At 51.5% G+C, this 25,505-nt stretch overlaps 1 protein-coding gene across 1 annotated transcript in view; it reads left to right on the plus strand.

The window, feature by feature from the left end:
• The window catches only part of LOC126235552 (mucin-2-like), a 148,751-nt gene extending 123,620 nt beyond the window's left edge, over window positions 1-25,131 (plus strand). Inside the window, exons 4-5 of the mRNA XM_049944268.1 lie at window positions 10,414-10,746; window positions 24,914-25,131. Coding sequence (XP_049800225.1) covers window positions 10,414-10,746; window positions 24,914-25,131 — 551 coding nt within the window. The remainder of the gene's footprint in view (window positions 1-10,413; window positions 10,747-24,913) is intronic.
• Window positions 25,132-25,505: the final 374 nt, after the last annotated feature.

The following is a 25,505-nucleotide window of genomic DNA, read 5'->3' on the forward strand; positions in this document are numbered from 1 at the left end:
TAGTCACACACTGTACAGTTTTCGGCAAAATGTATGTACACACAATAAACTGTCATACACGAGACCACTAATGTGTGGAGGTCGTTAATGCAAGCCACTTCAAGGGACACTGTTGTCCCTAGCATGCTCCGCATTGGCCATACTCGGCTGATGCTGGGTCACCTCCTTCATTGCAAGGACCCATCCCAGTCCCGCTGTGGCTCTAGATTGATAGTCCACATTTTGTTGGACTGTCCCAATCTAGCCGCCGTAATCCAGTCTTTCAACTTTCCAGACGCCTTACCAACTGTGTCTGGTGACAATGCATCAACAACTGATCCAGTTGCAAGTTACATTAGAGAGGTTTTTTTTTTCTACCGACTGGTTTGATGCGGCCCGCCACGAATTCCTTTCCTGTGCTAACCTCTTCATCTCAGAGTAGCACTTGTAACCTACGTCCTCAATTATTTGCTTGACGTATTCCAATCTCTGTCTTCCTCTACAGTTTTTGCCCTCTACAGCTCCTTCTAGTACCATGGAAGTCATTCCCTCATGTCTTAGCAGATGTCCTACCATCCTGTCCCTTCTCCGATTTACTCTCAAACCATACTGTGTACTCATTAGACTGTTCATTCCGTTCAGCAGATCATTTCATTCTTCTTCACTTTCACTCAGGATAGCAATGTCATCAGCGAATCGTATCATTGATATCCTTTCGCTCTGTATTTCAATTCCACTCCGGAACCTTTCTTTTATTTCCATCATTGCTTCCTCGATGTACAGTTTGAAGAGTAGGGGCGAAAGGCTACAGCCTTGTCTCACCCCCTTCTTAATACGAGCACTTCGTTCTTGATCGTCCACTCTTATTATTCCCTCTTGGTTGTTGTACATATTGTATATGATCCGTCTCTCCCTATAGCTTACCCCTACTTTTTTCAGAATCTCGAACAGCTTGCACCATTTTATATTGTCGAACGCTTTTTCCAGGTCGACAAATCCTATGAAAGTGTCTTGATTTTTCTTTAGCCTTGCTTCCATTATTAGCCGTAACGTCAGAATTGCCTCTCTCGTCCCTTTACTTTTCCTAAAGCCAAACTGATCGTCACCTAGTGCATTCTCAATTTTCTTTTCCATTCTTCTGTATATTATTCTTGTAAGCAGCTTCGATGCATGAGCTGTTCAGCTGATTGTGCGATAATTCTCGCACTTGTCAGCTCTTGCCGTCTTCGGAATTGTGTGGATGATGCTTTTCCGAAAGTCAGATGGTACATCGCCAGACTCATATATTCTACACACCAACGTGAATAGTCGTTCTGTTGCCACTTCCCCCAATGATTTTAGAAATTCTGATGGAATGTTATCTATCCCTTCTGCCTTATTGGACCGTAAGTCCTCCATAGCTCTTTTAAATTCCGATTCTAATACTGGATCCCCTATCCCTTCTAAATCGACTCCTGTTTCTTCTCCTATCACATCAGACAAATCTTCACCCTCATAGAGGCTTTAAATGTATTCTTTCTACCTATCTGCTCTCTCCTCTGCATTTAACAGTGGAATTCCCGTTGCACTCTTAATGTTACCACCGTTGCTTTTAATGTCACCAAAGGTTGTTTTGACTTTCCTGTATGCTGAGTCTGTCCTTCCAACAATCTTTTTCGATGTCTTCACATTTTTCCTGCAGCCATTTCGTCTCAGCTTCCCTGCACTTCTCATTTATTTCATTCCTCAGCGACTTGTATTTCTGTATTCCTGATTTTCCCGGAACATGTTTGTACTTCCTCCTTTCATCAATCAACTGAAGGATTTCTTCTGTTACCCATGGTTTCTTCGCAGCTACCTTCTTTGTACCTACGTTTTCCTTCCCAACTTCTGTGATGGCCCTTTTTAGAGATGTCCATTCCTCTTCAACTGTACTGCCTACTGCGCTATTTCTTATTGCTGTATCTATAGCATTAGAGAACTTCAAACGTATCTCGTCATTCCTTAGTACTTCCGGATCCCACTTCTTGGCGTATTGATTCTTCCTGACTAACGTCTTGACCTTCAGCCTACTCTTCATCACTTCAATATTGTGATCTGAGTCTATATCTGCTCCTGGGTACGCCTTACAATCCAGTATCTGATTTCGGAATCTCTGTCTGACCATGATGTAATCTAATTGAAATCTTTCCGTATCTCCCGGCCTTTTCCAAGTATACCTCTTCCTTTTGTGATTCTTCAACGGGGTATTCGCTATTACTAGCTGAAACTTGTTACAGAACTCAATTAGTCTTTCTCCTCTTTCATTCCTTGTCCCAAGCCCATATTCTCCTGTAACCTTTCCTTCTACTCCTTCCCCTACAACTGCATTCCAGTCGCCCATGACTACTAGATTTTCGTCCCCCTTTACATACTGCATTACCCTTTCAATATCCTCATACACTTTCTCTACCTGTTCATCTTCAGCTTGCGACGTCGGCATGTATACCTGAACTATCGTTATCGGTGTTGGTCTGCTGTCGATTCTGATTAGAACAACCCGGTCACTGAACTGTTCACAGAAACACACCCACTGCCCTACCTTCCTATTCATAACGAATCCTACACCTGTTATACCATTTTCTGCTGCTGTTGATATTACCCGATACTCATGTGACCAGCAATCTTTGTCTTCCTTCCACTTCACTTCACTGACCCCTACTATATCTAAGAGTGAGCCTTTGCATTTCACTTTTCAGATTTTCTAGTTTCCCTACCACGTTCAAGCTTCTAACATTCCGCTCCCCGACTCGTAGAACGTTATCCTTTCGTTGAGTATTCAATCTTTTTCTCATGGTAAACTCCCCCTTGGCAGTCCCCTCCCGGAGATCCGAATGGGGGACTATTCCGGAATCTTTTGCCAATGGAGAGATCATCATGACACTTCAAATACAGGCCAGATGTCCTGTGGATACACGTTACGTGTCTTTAATGCAGTGGTTTCCATTGCCTTCTGCATCCTCATGTCGTTGATCATTGCTGATTCTTCCGCCTTTAGGGGTAATTTCCCACCCCTAGGACAAGAGAGTGCCCTGAACCTCTCTCCGCTCATCCGCCCTCTTTGACAAGGCCGTTGGCAGAATGAAGCTGACTTCTTACGTCGGGAGTCTTCGGCCGCCAATGCTGATTATTTATCAAAATTTAGGCAGTGGCGGAGATCGAACCCGGGACCGAAGACGTTTTGATTATGAATCAAAGACGCTACCCCTAGACCACGGGTTTTTATCACTGTCTAAAAATGGAAGTAAGGTGCAGGCCTGGGAGAGAAGTTCACAGAGGTATCATTACTCATCCTTGCCCCTGTGGCGCTGTGTTTCAACTTCGTTTGTCTTTCCACCATCTGCGTTTATCTTGACTTGGGTTTTTTGGCAAGTGATAGTATTGTGTTGCAGAGTGGCTGCATCACCATTTATCATTCTTGCAATCAGCTGGGTCATACCATCTGCTATATTGTTTTGACTCGTTATAAATCTTTTCATTAACTTAATATTTCAACTTTGGGCTTGCTTCTTCTACTTTACACTTCAATGTGTTTACACAGTTCGTTTTAAACATTTTTTTCCCCTTTCCAGTTTTTTGGTGTATGATTTTGATCAGAAACCTGTGTGACCACGGAAAAAGGGACTGCTAACAAAATAGTTCGTGGCCTTTACTTCAACAACCAACCAATCAACTGACCTCTCGTTGGCTCGCAATGAACCCCCACTCGTTGGCTCGCAGCGAACAGAAATTTTGCAAGGTTGCTTTTATTTACCTACAAAACAGTGCAACCAGGTGATAGCAAAGCAGAAACAACATTAATAGTATAGAATGTAAGCAACTGCAACATAACAGTAGACAAAAGTGTTCATTTTTTGCAAGTTAACAAATTTGCACTTACATTACAACAACTGCTTAATATGCTCACTATGAGGCGTGACCAACTCTGTCGGCAATACAGGCCTCACAACGACGGAACATGCTTTGGATAATGTCACCAATGTAATGTTGAGACGATAATGCCCATTCCTACTGCAGAGCTGTCCACAAATCTCGGAGAGCGGTTGGTGGATAGTGGCGCGGTGCAACACGTCCCTCAAGTACACCCCAGATGTACTCTATGGGATTTAGATTGGGAGAATGAGCACGCCACACCATTCGTGCTGTATCTTCTGTTTCCAAGGAAACGTCAACCATCTGTTCTTCCAGGTCGAGTACTATCGTCCATCAATACGAAGTTTGGGCGCACAGCACCTCACAACTACTGTACATGAGGTACCAAAACTTCGTCACCATACCTGACAGCAATTACATTTCCAATTCATCTATACAGTTTCATAAACGGGTGTTCCAGTAATAAATATAAACCCTGCCCATGCAATTAGTCATCCTCTTCGATCGCTCTCCAGACTAGATTGGGGGTAATTCGTGAAATATAATGCTGCACACACTTTGACTGTACGGGTCGCATGTTGACAACACTCCAGACAGTTCCGTCCTTTGAAGGCGAGTCAGGGACACATCAGATCTTCAACAATAATGGCCACGTCATCGAGGTCTCTCTACAACGTTTGCCTCGATACAAAACTTTCAGTGGATCCTGTGAAGTCAGACGTGTGTTGCTGTGCAGTTTCAATGGGGTGCCGTCGTGCCCTTACAGCCAAGTAAACGACCTGTCTTCCTGATGTCACTTACTGTCCTGCTTTTCACATACAGTTTCGGTCTCCATAAACTATCGCCACGTCTGAGAAAGAACACGACAATTCACATGAAGCCAGCGGGCTACATGTCTTTGCGACTAACACTATTCCATTCTTCCTATGGCCCTCCATTGCAGTGTGTGTGGTAGGCATCATCTCTGTGGTATGATCACAGGAGGTCCACAACTCTTCTTCAGATGTGTGCATGGCAACCATGGGCCCAGGAGCTCTTGCAGCTCTTACCTTTCTGGGCCGCATACCATCCCTTACCACATCCCTCAATAACCCTGATCCTCACCCCCTATTGCACCGTCCCTCTTCGCCCTCTTCGCCCTCTTCGCCCTCTTCGCCCTCTTCGCCCTCTTCGCCCTCTTCGCCCTCTTCGCCCTCTTCGCCCTCTTCGCCCTCTTCGCCCTCTTCGCCCTCTTCGCCCTCTTCGCCCTCTTCGCCCTCTTCGCCCTCTTCGCCCTCTTCGCCCTCTTCGCCCTCTTCGCCCTCTTCGCCCTCTTCGCCCTCTTCGCCCTCTTCGCCCTCTTCGCCCTCTTCGCCCTCTTCGCCCTCTTCGCCCTCTTCGCCCTCTTCGCCCTCTTCGCCCTCTTCGCCCTCTTCGCCCTCTTCGCCCTCTTCGCCCTCTTCGCCCTCTTCGCCCTCTTCGCCCTCTTCGCCCTCTTCGCCCTCTTCGCCCTCTTCGCCCTCTTCGCCCTCTTCGCCCTCTTCGCCCTCTTCGCCCTCTTCGCCCTCTTCGCCCTCTTCGCCCTCTTCGCCCTCTTCGCCCTCTTCGCCCTCTTCGCCCTCTTCGCCCTCTTCGCCCTCTTCGCCCTCTTCGCCCTCTTCGCCCTCTTCGCCCTCTTCGCCCTCTTCGCCCTCTTCGCCCTCTTCGCCCTCTTCGCCCTCTTCGCCCTCTTCGCCCTCTTCGCCCTCTTCGCCCTCTTCGCCCTCTTCGCCCTCTTCGCCCTCTTCGCCCTCTTCGCCCTCTTCGCCCTCTTCGCCCTCTTCGCCCTCTTCGCCCTCTTCGCCCTCTTCGCCCTCTTCGCCCTCTTCGCCCTCTTCGCCCTCTTCGCCCTCTTCGCCCTCTTCGCCCTCTTCGCCCTCTTCGCCCTCTTCGCCCTCTTCGCCCTCTTCGCCCTCTTCGCCCTCTTCGCCCTCTTCGCCCTCTTCGCCCTCTTCGCCCTCTTCGCCCTCTTCGCCCTCTTCGCCCTCTTCGCCCTCTTCGCCCTCTTCGCCCTCTTCGCCCTCTTCGCCCTCTTCGCCCTCTTCGCCCTCTTCGCCCTCTTCGCCCTCTTCGCCCTCTTCGCCCTCTTCGCCCTCTTCGCCCTCTTCGCCCTCTTCGCCCTCTTCGCCCTCTTCGCCCTCTTCGCCCTCTTCGCCCTCTTCGCCCTCTTCGCCCTCTTCGCCCTCTTCGCCCTCTTCGCCCTCTTCGCCCTCTTCGCCCTCTTCGCCCTCTTCGCCCTCTTCGCCCTCTTCGCCCTCTTCGCCCTCTTCGCCCTCTTCGCCCTCTTCGCCCTCTTCGCCCTCTTCGCCCTCTTCGCCCTCTTCGCCCTCTTCGCCCTCTTCGCCCTCTTCGCCCTCTTCGCCCTCTTCGCCCTCTTCGCCCTCTTCGCCCTCTTCGCCCTCTTCGCCCTCTTCGCCCTCTTCGCCCTCTTCGCCCTCTTCGCCCTCTTCGCCCTCTTCGCCCTCTTCGCCCTCTTCGCCCTCTTCGCCCTCTTCGCCCTCTTCGCCCTCTTCGCCCTCTTCGCCCTCTTCGCCCTCTTCGCCCTCTTCGCCCTCTTCGCCCTCTTCGCCCTCTTCGCCCTCTTCGCCCTCTTCGCCCTCTTCGCCCTCTTCGCCCTCTTCGCCCTCTTCGCCCTCTTCGCCCTCTTCGCCCTCTTCGCCCTCTTCGCCCTCTTCGCCCTCTTCGCCCTCTTCGCCCTCTTCGCCCTCTTCGCCCTCTTCGCCCTCTTCGCCCTCTTCGCCCTCTTCGCCCTCTTCGCCCTCTTCGCCCTCTTCGCCCTCTTCGCCCTCTTCGCCCTCTTCGCCCTCTTCGCCCTCTTCGCCCTCTTCGCCCTCTTCGCCCTCTTCGCCCTCTTCGCCCTCTTCGCCCTCTTCGCCCTCTTCGCCCTCTTCGCCCTCTTCGCCCTCTTCGCCCTCTTCGCCCTCTTCGCCCTCTTCGCCCTCTTCGCCCTCTTCGCCCTCTTCGCCCTCTTCGCCCTCTTCGCCCTCTTCGCCCTCTTCGCCCTCTTCGCCCTCTTCGCCCTCTTCGCCCTCTTCGCCCTCTTCGCCCTCTTCGCCCTCTTCGCCCTCTTCGCCCTCTTCGCCCTCTTCGCCCTCTTCGCCCTCTTCGCCCTCTTCGCCCTCTTCGCCCTCTTCGCCCTCTTCGCCCTCTTCGCCCTCTTCGCCCTCTTCGCCCTCTTCGCCCTCTTCGCCCTCTTCGCCCTCTTCGCCCTCTTCGCCCTCTTCGCCCTCTTCGCCCTCTTCGCCCTCTTCGCCCTCTTCGCCCTCTTCGCCCTCTTCGCCCTCTTCGCCCTCTTCGCCCTCTTCGCCCTCTTCGCCCTCTTCGCCCTCTTCGCCCTCTTCGCCCTCTTCGCCCTCTTCGCCCTCTTCGCCCTCTTCGCCCTCTTCGCCCTCTTCGCCCTCTTCGCCCTCTTCGCCCTCTTCGCCCTCTTCGCCCTCTTCGCCCTCTTCGCCCTCTTCGCCCTCTTCGCCCTCTTCGCCCTCTTCGCCCTCTTCGCCCTCTTCGCCCTCTTCGCCCTCTTCGCCCTCTTCGCCCTCTTCGCCCTCTTCGCCCTCTTCGCCCTCTTCGCCCTCTTCGCCCTCTTCGCCCTCTTCGCCCTCTTCGCCCTCTTCGCCCTCTTCGCCCTCTTCGCCCTCTTCGCCCTCTTCGCCCTCTTCGCCCTCTTCGCCCTCTTCGCCCTCTTCGCCCTCTTCGCCCTCTTCGCCCTCTTCGCCCTCTTCGCCCTCTTCGCCCTCTTCGCCCTCTTCGCCCTCTTCGCCCTCTTCGCCCTCTTCGCCCTCTTCGCCCTCTTCGCCCTCTTCGCCCTCTTCGCCCTCTTCGCCCTCTTCGCCCTCTTCGCCCTCTTCGCCCTCTTCGCCCTCTTCGCCCTCTTCGCCCTCTTCGCCCTCTTCGCCCTCTTCGCCCTCTTCGCCCTCTTCGCCCTCTTCGCCCTCTTCGCCCTCTTCGCCCTCTTCGCCCTCTTCGCCCTCTTCGCCCTCTTCGCCCTCTTCGCCCTCTTCGCCCTCTTCGCCCTCTTCGCCCTCTTCGCCCTCTTCGCCCTCTTCGCCCTCTTCGCCCTCTTCGCCCTCTTCGCCCTCTTCGCCCTCTTCGCCCTCTTCGCCCTCTTCGCCCTCTTCGCCCTCTTCGCCCTCTTCGCCCTCTTCGCCCTCTTCGCCCTCTTCGCCCTCTTCGCCCTCTTCGCCCTCTTCGCCCTCTTCGCCCTCTTCGCCCTCTTCGCCCTCTTCGCCCTCTTCGCCCTCTTCGCCCTCTTCGCCCTCTTCGCCCTCTTCGCCCTCTTCGCCCTCTTCGCCCTCTTCGCCCTCTTCGCCCTCTTCGCCCTCTTCGCCCTCGTCGCCCTCGTCGCCCTCGTCGCCCTCGTCGCCCTCGTCGCCCTCGTCGCCCTCGTCGCCCTCGTCGCCCTCGTCGCCCTCGTCGCCCTCGTCGCCCTCGTCGCCCTCGTCGCCCTCGTCGCCCTCGTCGCCCTCGTCGCCCTCGTCGCCCTCGTCGCCCTCGTCGCCCTCGTCGCCCTCGTCGCCCTCGTCGCCCTCGTCGCCCTCGTCGCCCTCGTCGCCCTCGTCGCCCTCGTCGCCCTCGTCGCCCTCGTCGCCCTCGTCGCCCTCGTCGCCCTCGTCGCCCTCGTCGCCCTCGTCGCCCTCGTCGCCCTCGTCGCCCTCGTCGCCCTCGTCGCCCTCGTCGCCCTCGTCGCCCTCGTCGCCCTCGTCGCCCTCGTCGCCCTCGTCGCCCTCGTCGCCCTCGTCGCCCTCGTCGCCCTCGTCGCCCTCGTCGCCCTCGTCGCCCTCGTCGCCCTCGTCGCCCTCGTCGCCCTCGTCGCCCTCGTCGCCCTCTTCGCCCTCGTCGCCCTCTCCTTTCTTTAGGAGTATGTTCTGCACCTGTGTCTCTTGTGACCGAATGAAGTAGTTTCTCTCCTTGTATCTCTACAATGTAGAGAATCTCACCATAGTTTGTCCTCCTCCTTCCTTCCTTGATTCTTCTCTTTACCTTCCTCTGCAGCGTTTGAAAATTCTACTCTTCCGTACTTCTTCTTTCTTCCCCCCCCCCCCTCCTGTGTGTGACTGAAGGCCAACATACGCGTTCCCACACGTAAGGTAACGCATAATTCCCCAAACCAGGTAGACAAGTAGGACACATACGTCCGACGTGGTACCTTGGGAATGTGCCGATTGCTCCTTCTGTCCGTTTCTTGGGAGGTGTGATCTGAGGTGCGAACAATCACCTAAGGCAGGAGTGCCATCAGATGGCCCCCACTAGGAAGGAGCGCGCCATCAGAGACGCCAGTAATCATGGATACTTTTGCAATGGCAGTAGAGCAGCCGACCCGAACGGAACACTGCTCTCGGCACCTGGCGTAGCTGCCTGTGACGCTCTTCTGAGCGCCACGAACCAGCGCAAGCCGCTTAAAGCTTCCGGGCGCTAAGCGGCAAGAGTTTCGGCTCAGCGGGCCGGAGTGGGCGAGCGGTTCTAGGAGCTACAGTCTGGCACGACGCGACCGCTTCGGTCGCAGGTTCGAATCCTGCCTCGGGCATGGATGTGTGTAATGTCCTTAGGTTTGTTAGGTTTAATTAGTTCTACGTTCTAGGGGACTGATGACCTCAGAAGTTAAGTCCCATAGTGCTCAGAGCCATTTGAACTATTTTCAGCATCGGCTCAACTTCTCACAACTTCGGTCACAAACCTCCCCAGTGGGACTCTCCAGTTCTTTGGTAGGGTTATCTGAGGGTAAGGGGCCCGTTCACAACGGATAACCACGCGCACTGTAGGCCGCTCTCTTCCATCCGCGCTCTCTTGCGCCGCGCACTGCACATTGCGCAGATAGGTCGTAGGGACTCCCCTCTTCCGTAGGGACGCAATACGCTGCACTTTCGCCTAAAAAAGCAATAATTGTCGTTTCGAAAAAAAGAGCAAAATTGTCGTACACCCCTCTCTATCCGAATAAAATTCCTCTAGGCAACAAAGATGCCTGATCTTTCCTGCGCTTCCCCACCAAGCAAGGCTGCAGCTAAAGAGGCGGGAATGACGGCTGCTCCCGCCAGCATTTCCGTCCCACTGTCCACCTTCCAAGAGGCAGTCGGTTCGAAGGACAAGCAGATTGCAGAACAGCAACAGCTGATCACACTGTTGATGGGCAGTGAACGCCCACAAACAACACGCTCGCTCGCGCACGCTCGCTCGCGCACGCTCGCTCGCTCACGCACGCTCGCTCGCTCACGCACGCTCGCTCGCTCACGCACGCTCGCTCGCTCACGCACGCTCGCTCACGCACGCTCGCTCACGCACGCTCGCTCACGCACGCTCGCTCACGCACGCTCGCTCACGCACGCTCGCTCACGCTCGCTCGCTCACGCACACACACACACTCGGACGCACACACACACTCGGACGCACACACACACTCGGACGCACACACACACTCGGACGCACACTCGGACGCACACTCGGACGCACACTCGGACGCACACTCGGACGCACACTCGGACGCACACTCGGACGCACACTCGGACGCACACTCGGACGCACACTCGGACGCACACTCGGACGCACACTCGGACGCACACTCGGACGCACACTCGGACGCACACTCGGACGCACACTCGGACGCACACTCGGACGCACACTCGGACGCACACTCGGACGCACACTCGGACGCACACTCGGACGCACACTCGGACGCACACTCGGACGCACACTCGGACGCACACTCGGACGCACACTCGGACGCACACTCGGACGCACACTCGGACGCACACTCGGACGCACACTCGGACGCACACTCGGACGCACACTCGGACGCACACTCGGACGCACACTCGGACGCACACTCGGACGCACACTCGGACGCACACTCGGACACTGAATACACAGGTGCCCACAACCGTCACACGAACAGCTGACACACAAGCCAGCCCTCACCAGACGCCAAACACAGACACCAGCGCCGCTAACACGTCCGACAACACATAGGCCGAAACCCCCAGCATTACGTCTAAATCCCAGAGAATAATGGAGACATTATGCCCCGGACTCATGACCACCAAAGTAGTCTGGAAGAGTATGGGGTGTGTCACACAACTCTTCACGCCGTTCATGTCGAGCACGCCCCCTCAGGGGACTCAGCATTTATTTGCTGGGTACGGGCTTGGCGAACCCGAGGTCCCCGAGCTGTGGACTGGTGTGCGCTGCCAGTCCTCTGACACCGTAAGCTCTCGGCATGCTTCAGCGACCACCGTGTGGCGCAACGGTGGAACGTTGTGTGTCGCAGGGACCGGGGATCTTGGCTTGATTGCCTGGATCGCGAGGATGGTGCATACCTCTATAAAAAACCCTTCAATCTTAAGGTGTGCTGCGCGCCGATAAGATGCATGGCTGTTGAGGTGGAACAGTCGCTAGCGGGCGACCTCTGAGGAACCTGCCGCACCTCAGTTGTATAAGGCTTACCCAGGCATGCGGGGCTCTGTCTGGGCTGACGTTTCGTTCCCTAGCTGTTCGTGGGACGCACATGGCAACCACGTATTTTCCTTCACCAACTTCGCAATCAGTCAAGCGCATGAGGGAGGCTAGTCCTCCCGATATGCAGATGGAAAAGAGTAACAGGGCTCTTGGAGTCGTTAATGACAATGTTTTCATCGTGTTTATGTATGTAGAAAGGAGACACTTTTTCAAATGAGCCCTCCTTCCTCTTAAAGGTTTAGAAGGACTCGTAGGTACACTGAAATCTATCAAACGCCTGAGGAATGGTACCCTGTTATTTGAGACTACTAGGGCAAAGCAAGTGGAGCTGCTTCGAAAGTCAACCAAGTTAGGCGAGTATGATATTACTGTCGAGTTGCACAATTCCCTCAACTCCAGTAAAGGCGTTGTCACCTGCCGTGATTTAATGGATATCGATGTCGCCGAGCTGAAGCAAGAATGGGCAACACAGGGGATTGTAGACGTGGAACAAAGGACGCGTAGGAATAATGGAGTTCTTGAGAAATCTGCCACCTTCATTGTGAATTTCAATTCGCCTGTCTTACCTGAACACGTTCTGGCTGGTTTCCTCCGACTTAGGGTTCGGCCTTATATACCTAACCCTATGCGCTGTTTCAAATGTCAGCGATTTGGCCATACGACGATGAGTTGTGGGGGTGAACCGACCTGCGGTATATGTGGCAAGGCAACCCATGACGCTGGGACCAACTGCACATCTCCAGCGCTGTGTATCAACTGCTCTGGGAGCCATCCCGTCTGGAGCAGAGACTGCCCCGTCTTTGCGGAAGAACGCAAAATTCAGGAGATCAAGGTGACAAAGAGGCTACCTTATGTGGAAGCCAAAAAAGAGTATCGGGCTACAAAACCCCCTGTCTTTGCCACATCCTATGCCTCCTTGGTGCAGAACCGTGCGTCGAAAGTGGACGCTTCGACGCAGACCATGTCCAGCGTCGCAGTATCTTCCACCAATACCTGTACCTGCGTTTGTACCTGCCAGAGCACTCCCACTAACGATATAGCTATTCAGGCTGCTCCACCTGCACCAACTGCTATTGCTGAGAAAACTCCAGTGAAGCCTTCGAAGGCCCTCCAGAAACAGAGTGCCTCTCCACTTCCCCCATCCCCGACTTCCACAAAGAAAACGGGATCAGGGAAAGGGGCACGGCATTTGACGTCAAACCTGCCGCAGGCGCCATCGGATGTCGTCATGGCATCCCTGACTGATGAGGAGGAAATCGTCATGGATTTTGATACCTCTTCCCCAGAACCTGGCAGCCCCTCTGCTGCCACTCGCTCTACAAGTGCCTCACCAGCGCGGCGCAAAGACAGGGGGAAATCTAAACCGAAACGCTGATATGGCTCCCATACTTCAGTGGAATCTGAATGGAGTCAGACCTCACTTTGCAGAGTTGCGGCTGTTAGTACAGGCAAACCCCTTTTGCATCTCTTTGCAAGAGACGCATTTTAAAGAGACCGATACGCCTGTACTTCCAGGATATCGCGTGTACAGGAAAGACGACCTGACTGGTAATAGGGCTCAGGGTGGGGTGGCCGTGTTCATTAAGGACACGTTCCACTCCTCACCTGTGACCTTAACCACAACGCTACAAGCGGTTGCAGCTCGGATCCTGGCCCAGGTTGATGTCACAGTGTGCTCCCTGTATCTACCACCTGCTGAGCACATTGACAGTGAAGCCCTCGCACGGCTCATTGCTCAGCTACCCCGACCCTTTCTCATTTTAGGAGACTTTAATGCTCATCATGCATTATGGGGTTCCAACAAAACCTGCCCCAGAGGCCAGATGATTGAGCAGTTGCTCAGGACTTCCGACGTCATACTGCTGAACACAGGTCAGGCCACGCATTTTAGCACCGCTTCAGGTTCGTCTTCTGCCATAGATCTCTCTATTTGTTCGCCTGTGCTTGCGGACATTGTTCAGTGGGTCGTAGACGACGACCTTCATGGCAGCGACCATTTTCCTATCTGGCTTCATCTGCCAGTTGAAATGGGTCGTGTCGCACAGCCGCCGAAATGGTTGTTCCGGAAAGGAAACTGGACGCTCTACCGGCAGTTGACTGTTTTTGAACGGTGTCAAGGCGTCCAGGATTGGGTGGATCACATTACGGCGGTGATGCACCATGCCGCTGATGTCTCCATACCAAAGACACAGGGAACACCTGTGAGGCAGCCTGTCCCTTGGTGGAATGACGACTGTCGTACCGCCATCAGAGATAGACGGGCGGCTTTGAGAAGATTCCGTCGGTGCCCCACTGCTGCGCATCTGACAACTTTCCGGATAGCACGGGCGCGGGCGAGACAAATCGTTAGGGAGAGTAAACGGAGGTCTTGGCGTGAGTTCCTGAACTCCATCAATAGGTCCACGTCTTCAAGCAAAGTATGGGAAGCCATTAGGAGGATCTCAAGGCGATACTCTCGACCGCCAATAGCAGCTATACGTGAGCGGGGGTGTCTCCTAACATCTCCGAGAGACATCGCCCGGGCGTTGGCAGAATCTTTCCAAACTATTACGGCCGATTCTAGCCAGGACCCGGAATTTCTGCGCTATCGGGGTACACAGGAGAGGGCTGGTTTTGATTTCCGTTCAAAGAACGCTGAGGAATACAACCAGCCTTTCTCTTTGTGGGAGTTGGACTCTGCTCTGTCCGTATCTCGGGATACCGCACCTGGTCCAGACCTGATATCGTATAGCATGCTGCAGCAGTTGGATCTGCGGTCGAAGGAAGTCCTCCTCCAACTTTTTAATGAAATTTGGAAGACAGGCGACTTTCCTAGTTCGTGGAAAGAATCGATTTTAATTCCCCTTTTAAAACCAGGGAAGGATCGGACCGAACCCAGTAGCTATCGTAGCATTAGTCTCACGAGCTGCGTAGGAAAGACATTTGAGCGTATGGTCAATCGGCGCCTGGTGTGGGTTCTCGAATTCAGATCCTTACTTACCCGCTGCCAGTGTGGGTTCAGGAGGTATCATTCCACCCTCGATAACCTGATCCTACTCGAAACAGCGATACAAGATGCTTTCCTACGTAAGCAACACCTTATCGGGGTTTTCTTCGACCTGGAGAAGGCATACGATACTACCTGGAGGCATACCATTTTGCGGCAGCTTTATGAGTGGGGTTTCCGTGGGCGTCTACCCACACTCATCCGATCCTTTCTGTCGGACAGATATTTTCAGTATAGGGTTGGGAATGTCCTGTCTGACCGTTTTAAGCAGGAGAACGGTGTCCCTCAAGGAAGTGTCCTCAGTGTGACAGCTTTCGCAATTGCCATCAATAGTATTGCGTCCACAGTACGACGGCCCGTGCAGTGCTCCTTGTTTGTGGACGATTTCTCCATTTTCTGTGCGTCTTCCTCCCTCACAGCTGCTACACGCCAATTACAGCTGACACTCGTGCGATTGGAGGAATGGTCTACGACCACGGGCTTTAAATTCTCTTTGGGGAAGACCGTTTGTGTAGATTTTAACCGTTCCCGTTCTCTTTTTAATCTCCCAGTTTTAAAACTAGGAGACACTGTTCTCCCCTTTATGGGAAAAGTGAAATATCTCGGGCTTATTTTTGATGAGAAGCTCACATGGTTGCCACACTTAAAGGATCTAAAGGTCCGCTGTTTCAAGGCATTAAACGTCCTTAAATGCGTCAGTCATAGATCCTGGGGCGCTGACAGGGCACGTCTGCTCCAACTTTATAAGGCCTTTGTGCGACCTCGACTGGAATACGGATGTCAAGCTTATGGCTCTGCCAGACCTTCCTACCTCAAAATGTTGGACGTGATTCACCATGAGGGTATTAGGCTTTCAACGGGGGCTTATCGCACGAGTCCGGTTGCTAGTCTGTGTGTCGAGGCGGGAGAGCCTCCGCTGTCCATTCGGCGTCTTCTCCTCGTGGTACGGCACGCGTACAGGGCCAAGTCCACTCCTCTTTCATTGGCGTCCAACACTTTTTCCCAGCCGGCACTGGAACGTCTCTTCCGCCACCGTCCGAAGGCAACAAAGCCGTTTGGCATCCGTGCGAAGGAGAGTCTCGAGTTAGTACATCTGGAGGGCATTAAGGTACTCCACCAGGGATGGAGTAGGGGATCTCCCTGGCGACTACAAAGGCCAAGATTACTTCTTGATCTGGCTGCTTACAGGAAGTATTGTACCCCAGACCACCTTTTTAAAATTAAACTTACTGAGATTTTAGAACGCCATTCCGATTTTATTACTGTTTACACGGATGGGTCTAAACAGGGTGATTTTATGGGCTGCTCTGCTGTGTTTCCCGATACTGTCCATCGGATAGGGCTCCCAGAGCAGTTCTCAGTTTACTATGCAGAACTGTTTGCCGTTCTGCAAGCATTAGAGCATATGCGCCGACATCGTGGCACGAAATTCATCATCTGCTCCGATTCCCAAAGTGCTCTACACGCTCTTGAACAGATGTACCCAGCAGATCGGATGGTGCAAGAGGTGCAGGACGCACTCCTGCTCTTGCAACAGCAGGGTAAGGACGTAATTTTCTGCTGGGTTCCAGGGCACATAGGGATTCCTGGCAATGAACTTGCAGATGCGGCTGCCAAGGAGGCTTGCTCCATCCCACCTCCTGCTCGCTGTTCCGTCCCCCTGCAGGCCATTACGTCTTTCGTGACTAGGAAGGTAATGCGTTGGTGGGAGGCTCAGTGGCTGGACGTGAGGGATAATAAGTTGCGAGCGGTGAAGGATTCTGTCCGACCGTGGCTCACCTCCTTCCGCCATCGACGCGCTGAGGAAGTAGCCCTTACCCGGCTTAGAATCGGACATTGACACATGGTTTTCTATTACGTCGTGAAGAGCCACCAACGTGTCGGACATGTGGGAAGCAGCTGTCGATACGACATATTTTAACTGAGTGTGTTTTATATGCGGGTTTGAGGGAAGATTTCAGTTTCCCACCAGACCTACCCTCTCTTTTAACTAATAATGAGGCGAGTGTCACTAGAGTTTTACGTTTTTGTGTGATGTCTGGCCTTCTTCCCAAAATATTGGGATTGAAGTCTTAATGTGCTGTCCGGTGGTTTGGTCACCCATTATTTGTAAGTGGTCACTCAGCCACCGTTAATTCCTTTTTTACCCGTTTGTACTGCTATTTTATTTTTAGTTTTATCACCCTGTCTTGATGTGCTGTGTCCAATCTTGCAATTTGAACAATAACATTTCTCTCACAATTCGGCTCTGAATTGAACTTTTGGGAACGGGCGCTGATAACCTCGCTGTTGTGCGCCCTAAAACACTAATAATAATAATAATCATCATCATCATCATCGAGCACGCTCAACTGGACTTGCTTCTAAGCCACTGTCACGCCACTTTTTACTCCACTACATGGATAATAAACTACACCAGCCCCGAAACGCAGTCGCTAACACACTCACAGACCCTGTTTTGGAATGACAACGGGATCGCAAACAAAAAAGCCGAAATAGCCGCTTTCAACGAGCGGAAGGGTATCCGAATCGCTCTTGTGAACGAAACGCTGCTTACACCTCGCAAACAACTAAACATCGCAGGGTATTGCGTTTATCGTACCAACCGAGCGTATGGCAGGAGGGGAGGCGGCACAGCTATCATCATACACAGAGGCATAGAACACACGAACATCGAGCTCCCTGCGCTTGAGAGACTATAGGCCACGTCGGTCAGGGTCAGGGTCAAGTTCAACGGAGCCAACACCGCTCTGGTATCGCTGTACAACCCTCCTAAAAACATACTAACACGTGATATCAGCACAGTACTCAACACAACACCACGGGTAATCGCCGCCGGAGACCTAAACGGAAAATCCCTCGATTGTAACTCACGAATACGAATCTCCAACAGCAAGAAACTATAGGAATACACACTAGGCCGAAACTACATTGGAGTTGGGCTGGACGTTCCCACGTTCGTGCCTACACAGGCCAGACGTGTTAGACATAGCCCTCATAAAGGACATCACATGCACACTCAACCTTACGGTTGGAAACGAAGTGGACTCAGACCATATGCCTGCAATACTGCACACGGAAGAAACACTGCAGAACACAGAACCACGCAGGATACTGAACTACAAGCGCGCGAATTGGACGCCGTTCAAGGAAACGCTTGATAGTCGTATTCCTGATACGAAATTAGCAGCACGCAGCAAATCGATGAGGCTGTGGAGGATCTTGCAACTGCCGTCCAAGACGCAATGAAGGACGCCATTCCATATACAACACCAAAACAACACTCGATGGCCCTGCCCTAGGAGATCCTGGGCCTTACCTCAATGAGGAACCGCCTCAGGATATACTGGCAGCGTACCAGGCTCCCGTTCCTATAAATAGCACGTCAGCAGACTCCAGGGCATAATACGGGATAAAATACAAACATTCAAAAACGAACAATGGGTACAGAAACTCGGTGGGCTAGATACAAGTCCTGGCATGTGGAAGCTAGCCAGGGAGAAACATTACATTCCCACTCTACAAGGACCACACGGGCCAGCTTACTCTTCGTTGGAGAAGGAAGAGCTTATGGCCACAACACTTACAGCGTCTTTCATGCCGAATCTGGCTCCCTCAAATCCAGCATTCACACTTGAAAGGGGCCAGAAGGTTACACGACTTGTAGCCCAGCCCTCGCGCAACGAAATTAGACGCACTAGCACAAACGGAATCACATAGGCTATCAAGCACACCGACGCTAGGAAAGCCCCTGGGCCTGGAATTCACAGATAAAGCCGTGGAATAGATTGGGTCGAAGTCGAACGAAGGGTACCGGTCTAAAGGGCAGAGGAAAAAAAACGTTCCAAGGGGATAGACAGGTCGTTTGGTAAGAGCAGTAGCGGATGTCTTCCTGTCTGCGATAGGTCGTGCAAGGGTAGGCTTTGTTAGTAGTGGGCACCATGCATGTTGATCCCTTTGACGTTGTGCGGTAGTGTTGCTCGGCGGCTGCCGCTGGGTGCCGATGTCAGCAGACTCCAGGGCACAAACGAAATAACATGGGCTATCAAGCACAGCGACGCAAGGAAAGCCCCTGGGCCTGGAATTCACGGATAAAGCCGTGGAATACCTTACACACTTAACGAATGTCATCCTTAAACACCAATACTTCCCTGACTTCTGTAAGGCAGGCAAGGTCCTGATGTTCAGGAAGCCAGGGAAAGACAAATCCCTCCAACAAAATTACCGGCCCATCAGTCTGCTGCGTTCGCTCAGCAAGATCGTTGAGAAGGTAATATTAGAACGTATCACTAGAGACTGCATAGCCAATGACACCCTAAGACCGGAGCAATTCAGCTTTAGGAATCACCACTCGACAACACACAAACTCCTCTGCGTAGTCGAACATGTAACACATGGCTACAACATGAACAAAGTCACAGGTGCCGTGTTCCTGGACATCGAAAAGCTTTCGACCGTCTCTGACACAACCACCTCGTACCCAAACCAAGCGAAGCTGGTTTCCTGGATGGACTCGTACGTCTCATAAACAACAGGTTTTTCAACACTAACATGCAGGATAAAAATCAACACAACATGGTATTCATGCTGGAGTACCCCAAGGAAGCATCCTAGGGCCCATCTTGTTCAATATGTACATTAACGACTTCCCAGCAACACAAAACACGACATTAGCCATCTACTCGGATGACACCGCCATCCATGCGGAAGATCAGAAACCGTCGAACATTCATTCACGAATACAGAATGCACTCGGAACAAGCGAGCTTTGGTTGGAGCGATGGCGTATTAAAGTAAACGTCGACAAGTGCGAAGCAGTTCTGTTTACACGCAGACCGAAACTACAGCGCGAACATCAACACATCTGGGGTTATGCAGCTCCTACACGATTGCGCCGCCTGCAGATCATGCAGAACAAATTGCTACGAATCATTAGCAACGCTCCACGCTACACACGCACCGTGGATCTTCACCAAGAATACCGCCTTGAAACCCTCTAGGAAGTATTCAAAAAACACGCCATGCGACTATACAGGAACTCGAGACACTCGAACAAGCCTTTCATCCTCACTCTGGGAAACTACGATCACAACCATAGGTGGAAGCACAAGCGGCCAAAGACACCACTAGTTAGGGCATAGCCACCTATGGTAAACTAACATACACTAATAAGTGACAAACACCGGCAAGCCCCTGCATATCAGCAACACTGGCAGGTAATTACCAGCTGCTATTAAAGCCAAGCAACAGGCCACAGCAGGGACGCCGACGAGTTCGCCCACTGCTGCACAAACAATTCGCCAACATCACCCATCACTGAGCATCCGATATATAACCTATCGGACACAAAAACGGTAATAAACCTAACTGTTGCAGGATGCTGACGCTAAACGAGAGCTCAACATCGGCACCCAGCGGCAGCCGTCGAGCAACACCACCGCACAACGTCAAAGGCATCGACATGCATGATACCCACTACTAACAAAGCCTACCCTTGCACGACCTATCGCAGACAGCAAGACATCTGCCACTGCTCTTACCACCCGACCTGTCTATCGCAGAGGTTTTTTTTTTTTTTCCCCCTCCTTGGCTCTTGCCTTGGCACGTTTTTATCCTCTGCCCTTTAGACCGCTACCCTTTGTTCCACTTCGACCCAATCTATCTCCAGATGAGCGCGTATTAATGGTTAACCTTGACCAGACGTACGCAAACATCGCAGTACCCACATCCTGCGACACCTCAATTTAGTGAAAAGCAACCCTTATGCAGAGATGGCATTAGACCTTTTGAGTTGGCCATCATGTCGGTGTGGGCGTGGAGGGGCTCCACCTCTATTTAAAAAAAATCTTCTACTTCAACTTGAGCTCACAAGAGAAAGCTAGATGTTTCACCACGAGGATTCTTCCATCAGTGCCAAAGTTCCTGGTTGTTCCTCGATCTGACGGTCAAGAATTCTCCACAGTAAACTCTTTCATTAATCAGAAAGGTGTCGACGCAATCGCAGGTCCTGTAAAGTTTTGTTCCCGGTTACGAAATGGCACCTTCTTGTTAGCAACAGACAGTGCTCTCTAAGCCCAAAAACTGCTTCTAACTACACTGCTACACAACGTCCCTGTAGGGGTGGAAGCGCACTGTACTTTTAAACTCACCACGTGGGGTGGTATATACAAGATTACTAGACAGATTATCAAATGAGATAAATGAAAATGTCTTGTCTCATCAGGGAGTAACGGGCATACATCAAGTAATGAAAAGGGCTGAAAAGGATTTGTTACTGACCACACTTTCTTCTTCACATTTGACAGCGTTCAACTTCCATCAAACAGTAAAGCAGAGTATGAGATAATTTCAGTTCGCCCTTACATCACCAACCCTACCTGTTGCTATCAGCGACAAAGCTTTAATTATACCAGCCCGTCCTTCGTAATACCACCAAATGCTATACCTGTGGCTGGGTTGTCCTTGAGGGTGATTGTCCACCCCCATACCCTCATTGCATTAACTGTATGGGCGACAACGCTGCTTCGTCGAGAGGTTGCCCTGTTTTTAAAGATGAAAGAATTATCCACGAAATCATAGCAGCAGCAGCAGCAGCCAAAGTAGACAACTTTTTCTTCACTAAATCACTCTCCATTAGAAATCCCACAGTGCTCCTAGCGGGTAAATATAGCACTGTATTCACCTCTCCTTGACGTACTAAGCAGGTAACCATGCAGTCTTCCGATAACACCTCTAGCGCCACTGTCGTCAGATTGGCCAGCCCAAAGATCGCCTGTTCAACCTCTCCACTATCACCCGCTCACCATAAGGCTCAACCTTCATTGGCTCCTGCTAAATCACGAGCCCCAACATCGTACGCCCCGACTTCCAAAAAAGTCTACTCCTGTTGATTTTCTTCGTACCCAGACGTCACAACCATACACTTCTCCATCTCAACGTCCTGCTTCTAAGAAGGCTCATCAGAAAACAGTTACGCTCCTCCTCCTCCACCACAGCGTGTCTCTTCTACAGCGCCACCCAGTGGTAGGCGCCCTCGGCCGTCTTCAGTGTCCCCGAGACTCACTGCTGGCGGCCGATCAAGCAGACGATCACTGGCGGCAGGCGTTGCCTCTGAACAGCCTGTGGCTGAATGCCATTCCACCGGCTCTCAGTGGTCGCTGAGTTAATAGAAACCATGTTGAGATTTTTCCTTCCTCGCTCCACCCTTTGTCAATTATCCATTAGAATATTAGCGGAATTCGCTCCAGTCGGGATGAACTGTCGACCACGGAGTAGAATCGTAAGAGTGTCATCTTTTGTCTTCGGGAAACAAAGCTACATCCCCTTGTCGCTTGTCTTCCCTCATTTACAATCAGTCTGGTTTGATCTTCTCTGTTGCTGGTGTTCCGTCACACCATGGACTTCAGATTCTTCTCCATGATACTATCCGTTATCACCCAATCCCCTTTCACAGCTGTACGCCTTTGCATTTTGGATTCACCTTCTCCGTTTGTACCATAAACTTTGCATCGTCCATACCAATGGCCATAGCCGATCTCCATCTTGGTCAGCTTCCATCGCCCCATATTTGCTGTTTGGGGTATTAACGCCCGCTTGGGGATTTCCGCGTTTTTGTCAGAGAGGCTTCCTATTGATGGACCTCTTCCACCAAACGAATCTTGTTTGCCTCAACACTGCGAAACCTAAATTTTTGTCTGCCTCCAAGTCAACGTACTATTACTAGAACCTTTCAGTCGGTACTGTTCGGCTAGCTCTTACTGATACAAACTGTTTTCCATGTGTTCTTTGTTTACAGCCACTACTGCCATCTATGTCCACAGGACGCTAGCAGTTTTCCAAAGCCGTTTGGACACTTTCCTTCTCCAGCAACATTTGATGACCGTCGGTTTCCTAGTAGCGACGATCAGGTCACTCTTGTTACGAAAGTTATTCTTACAGCCGCGTAACGTTAAATACTTCATACCTCGCCTTCGCCCTGGCGCACCCCAGCTCCTTGGTGGAACGAGGTGTGCCGTGACGCAATACGCGAGTGGAGACGTGCTCTTCGCGTTTCCCGTCATCGTCCTACGTTGGCCAACTGTATCGACTCTAAGCAGTTAGGTGCGCGATGCTGTCGCATCATACACGGTAACAAGAAGGCAAGCTGGGACTTATTTACCAGGGCCTTTAATACCTTCACTCCCTCAATTGTTTGGAGTCTAGTCCGGCAGATACCTGGCACGTACCGTTCTTCCCGACCTCTGAGAACTGTCGTACAGGGTACATTAGTGGACGTAGTCCCAATCTTAAACTCACTGGGTGGGCACTTCGGTGGTTAGTTAAAAGATCCCGAAATCTCAGCAGAGCCGCCCGAAGTGGCCGAGCGGTGCTAGGCCCTTCAGTCTGAAACCGCGCGACCGCTACAGTCGCAGGTTCGAATCCTGCCTCGGGCATGGATGTGTGTGATGACCTTAGAACTACTTAAACCTACCTAACCTGAGTTCTAGGGGACTGATGACCCCCAGATGTTAAGTCCCATAGTGCTCAAAGCCATTTGAACCATTTGATCTCAACAGTCTTTCTCCCGAAGAATCAGGTAGCAGAAGAGCGACCTCTTGCTTTTTTCTTCAAAACTCGTGGAAGCTATAATACAGTTTTTTCTATGTGGGAACTCCAATACGCATTCTATTCCTCTCGCTCTTCTGCTCCAGTACTGGATGGTATCGACGTCCAAATGTTGAAGCATCTATCATACCCTGGTCTGTGCTACCTCCTTCGCCTTCATAATCGACTTTTGGTCGACAGTACGATTCCCAGAAATGGCGGGAAGCTATCGTCATTCCTGTTCCGAAACCTGGAAAGGACGAACATCCAGCTATCGCGCAGTCACCCTCAGGAATAGTTTTCGGGTGTATGGTAAATTGTCATTTAGGCTTGGGTCACGAAACGTTTTAACAACTGCCCAATGCGGTTTCCGAAAGCATCATTCCGCAGTTGACCACCTTGTTCCTCTCTCCACTTACATTATGAAGAATTCCTCGGAAAACTCCGAACGGTAGCTAAACTTCTTGATCTGGAGAGAGGCTACGTTACCTGTTGGAGGACAGGCATCGTCTGCACTGTAACCTCCCCACAAAAATGAAAAGATATTACTGAAATGCAAATGGACCTAGAGCTAAGTGTAAGCACGCCAGAAATATATTAATAGAAATGGCAATAAATCTGAACTAGCAATCTGACCCTAATGTAACTTGCCCACAAAAAATGAAAGTCAATTGAATGATAATGAAAATCTCAGTGACAATGAAAACGCAAATAGACGGAAATATCAGTCTTTGGCCCTGTGCGAAATCAGAATTAATTTCTTACCTCAGTATAACTGCATGTCAAAGTTCTGCTCTTATTGTTGGCCGCGGCTTGGAAGAAATGCATTGCAAGTACCTTTTTTTTTTTTTTTTTTTTTTAAATCTAACTGAAAATTTTCTTTAAAGGAAATGTAAGGAATTTGTTTGTTCAATTAAATGGTTCTTTATCAGAATGCATTGAAAACAAAATTATTATTAGGGCGATTCTTGCACAAATTAGTTACAGTTAATTTACATCGTTAGCTGAGCGCAATGCTGCTTAATAATATACCTCGTCCTGAATCATGACCAGAGTGCGATGTCGACGCCCGCCGACTGCTCACACACAACTAAACTCTCTCGCATCTAGACCGCAACTGCCCTCATCTCCGACGCGCTACTCGCAACCACTAGCTCGCAACTGACTGCACTCTCGCGCTCTCTGGTCAGAGATTCCGTGGCTTGCCATCGCTGCCTATGAAACGTACGCGTTTCAGCACATCGTTCTCTTGGTGCTTTAGAGGTAGGCTACCCCTTCTCATCCATGAGTTTAGGACAGCGCACATTGAAGGTGCAGGTGACAATTATTCCATCCCATACTTTCTCCCTAGAAAACGAGGTGCCCAGGGCTCTGTGCTAAGTGTAGCCATCGCCATAAATCCAATTATGTAAGTCAAAGGGTGACTGAAGTCCAAAACATTACGAAAAGTGCTGCTGAGAACATCATAAGTCAGCATTATTTATTCTGGCTTTGAATCTGCACAAATTTTTTAGACTGTATTGTAGCATGATTACTCTGCCTTACGGTAAGACAATAGGTCCCAAATCCAATGCCCAGCTTAAAGTGCCAACTTTTGTCGCACCATTGTGGGTTGAAACAATCAGGCTACATGTGGACAGTGTGGTAGCGTGGCATAGGAACAGGATTTCCAGTGCACTACGCCACCTAGTTGTGTAAATTCCTCCCAGGCTTGTCTGGTTTCGTGCAGGTATTGTCCTGTCTACGCTGAAGAAAATAAAGGAAATTAGTCTCACGATGTATCTCGTACTCTGATGCCAAGTCGGATTTTAAGGCCACTCGTTCACAAAGTTTCGTCGAGTCCCTCTGCTCAGAACTGAAGCAGCCTGTCCAGAAGCTCAGTGTTCGCACCCAGACTAAGACAGCTTCATTTACAGGTGCAGGTAGATGTGCCCTGCTCAGCAGTCATCCTGCGCCGTTGATCGCCCTCACTGCAGCATTTAATGTTATTTAACATAATGTCAGTGTACACAGGAAGCCCTAATAGCAAACATCAGAAAAGACTGAACAGGGTGTTCATTTCATCATCCTTGCCAACATCCCCAAAATCAAAGCTCCAGACAAAGGCCAATGGGCCAAAGCAGTCTGCTCCGAAGCCATCAGATCATGCGACTTCCTTGCTGTCTCACGGATCTGAAGACTATGATATTGCTGGTATGGACGTCGAAATTCGCCTGATTGGCACCAATTAGCCCCTTAGTTGACCCCTCGTCAAATGGTTCAAATGGCTCTGAGCACTATGGGACTTAACATCTGAGGTCATCAGTCCCCTAGAACTTAGAACTACTTAACCCTAACTAACCTAAGGACAGCACACAACACCCAGTCATCACGAGGCAGAGAAAATCCCTGACCCCGCCGGGAATCGAACCCGGGAACCCGGGCGTGGGAAGTGTCCAACGAATAGAAAAGCAACTGGAATCACTCAACAGAGGAAAGTCCACTGGACCTGACGGGATACCAATTCGATTCTACACAGAGTACGCGAAAGAACTTGCCCCCCTTCTAACAGCCGTGTACCGCAAGTCTCTAGAGGAACAGAAGGTTCAAAATGATTGGAAAAGAG

The sequence above is a fragment of the Schistocerca nitens genome, chromosome 2 (genome assembly GCF_023898315.1).
Source record: "Schistocerca nitens isolate TAMUIC-IGC-003100 chromosome 2, iqSchNite1.1, whole genome shotgun sequence".
Taxonomy (NCBI): Eukaryota; Metazoa; Arthropoda; class Insecta; order Orthoptera; family Acrididae; genus Schistocerca; species Schistocerca nitens.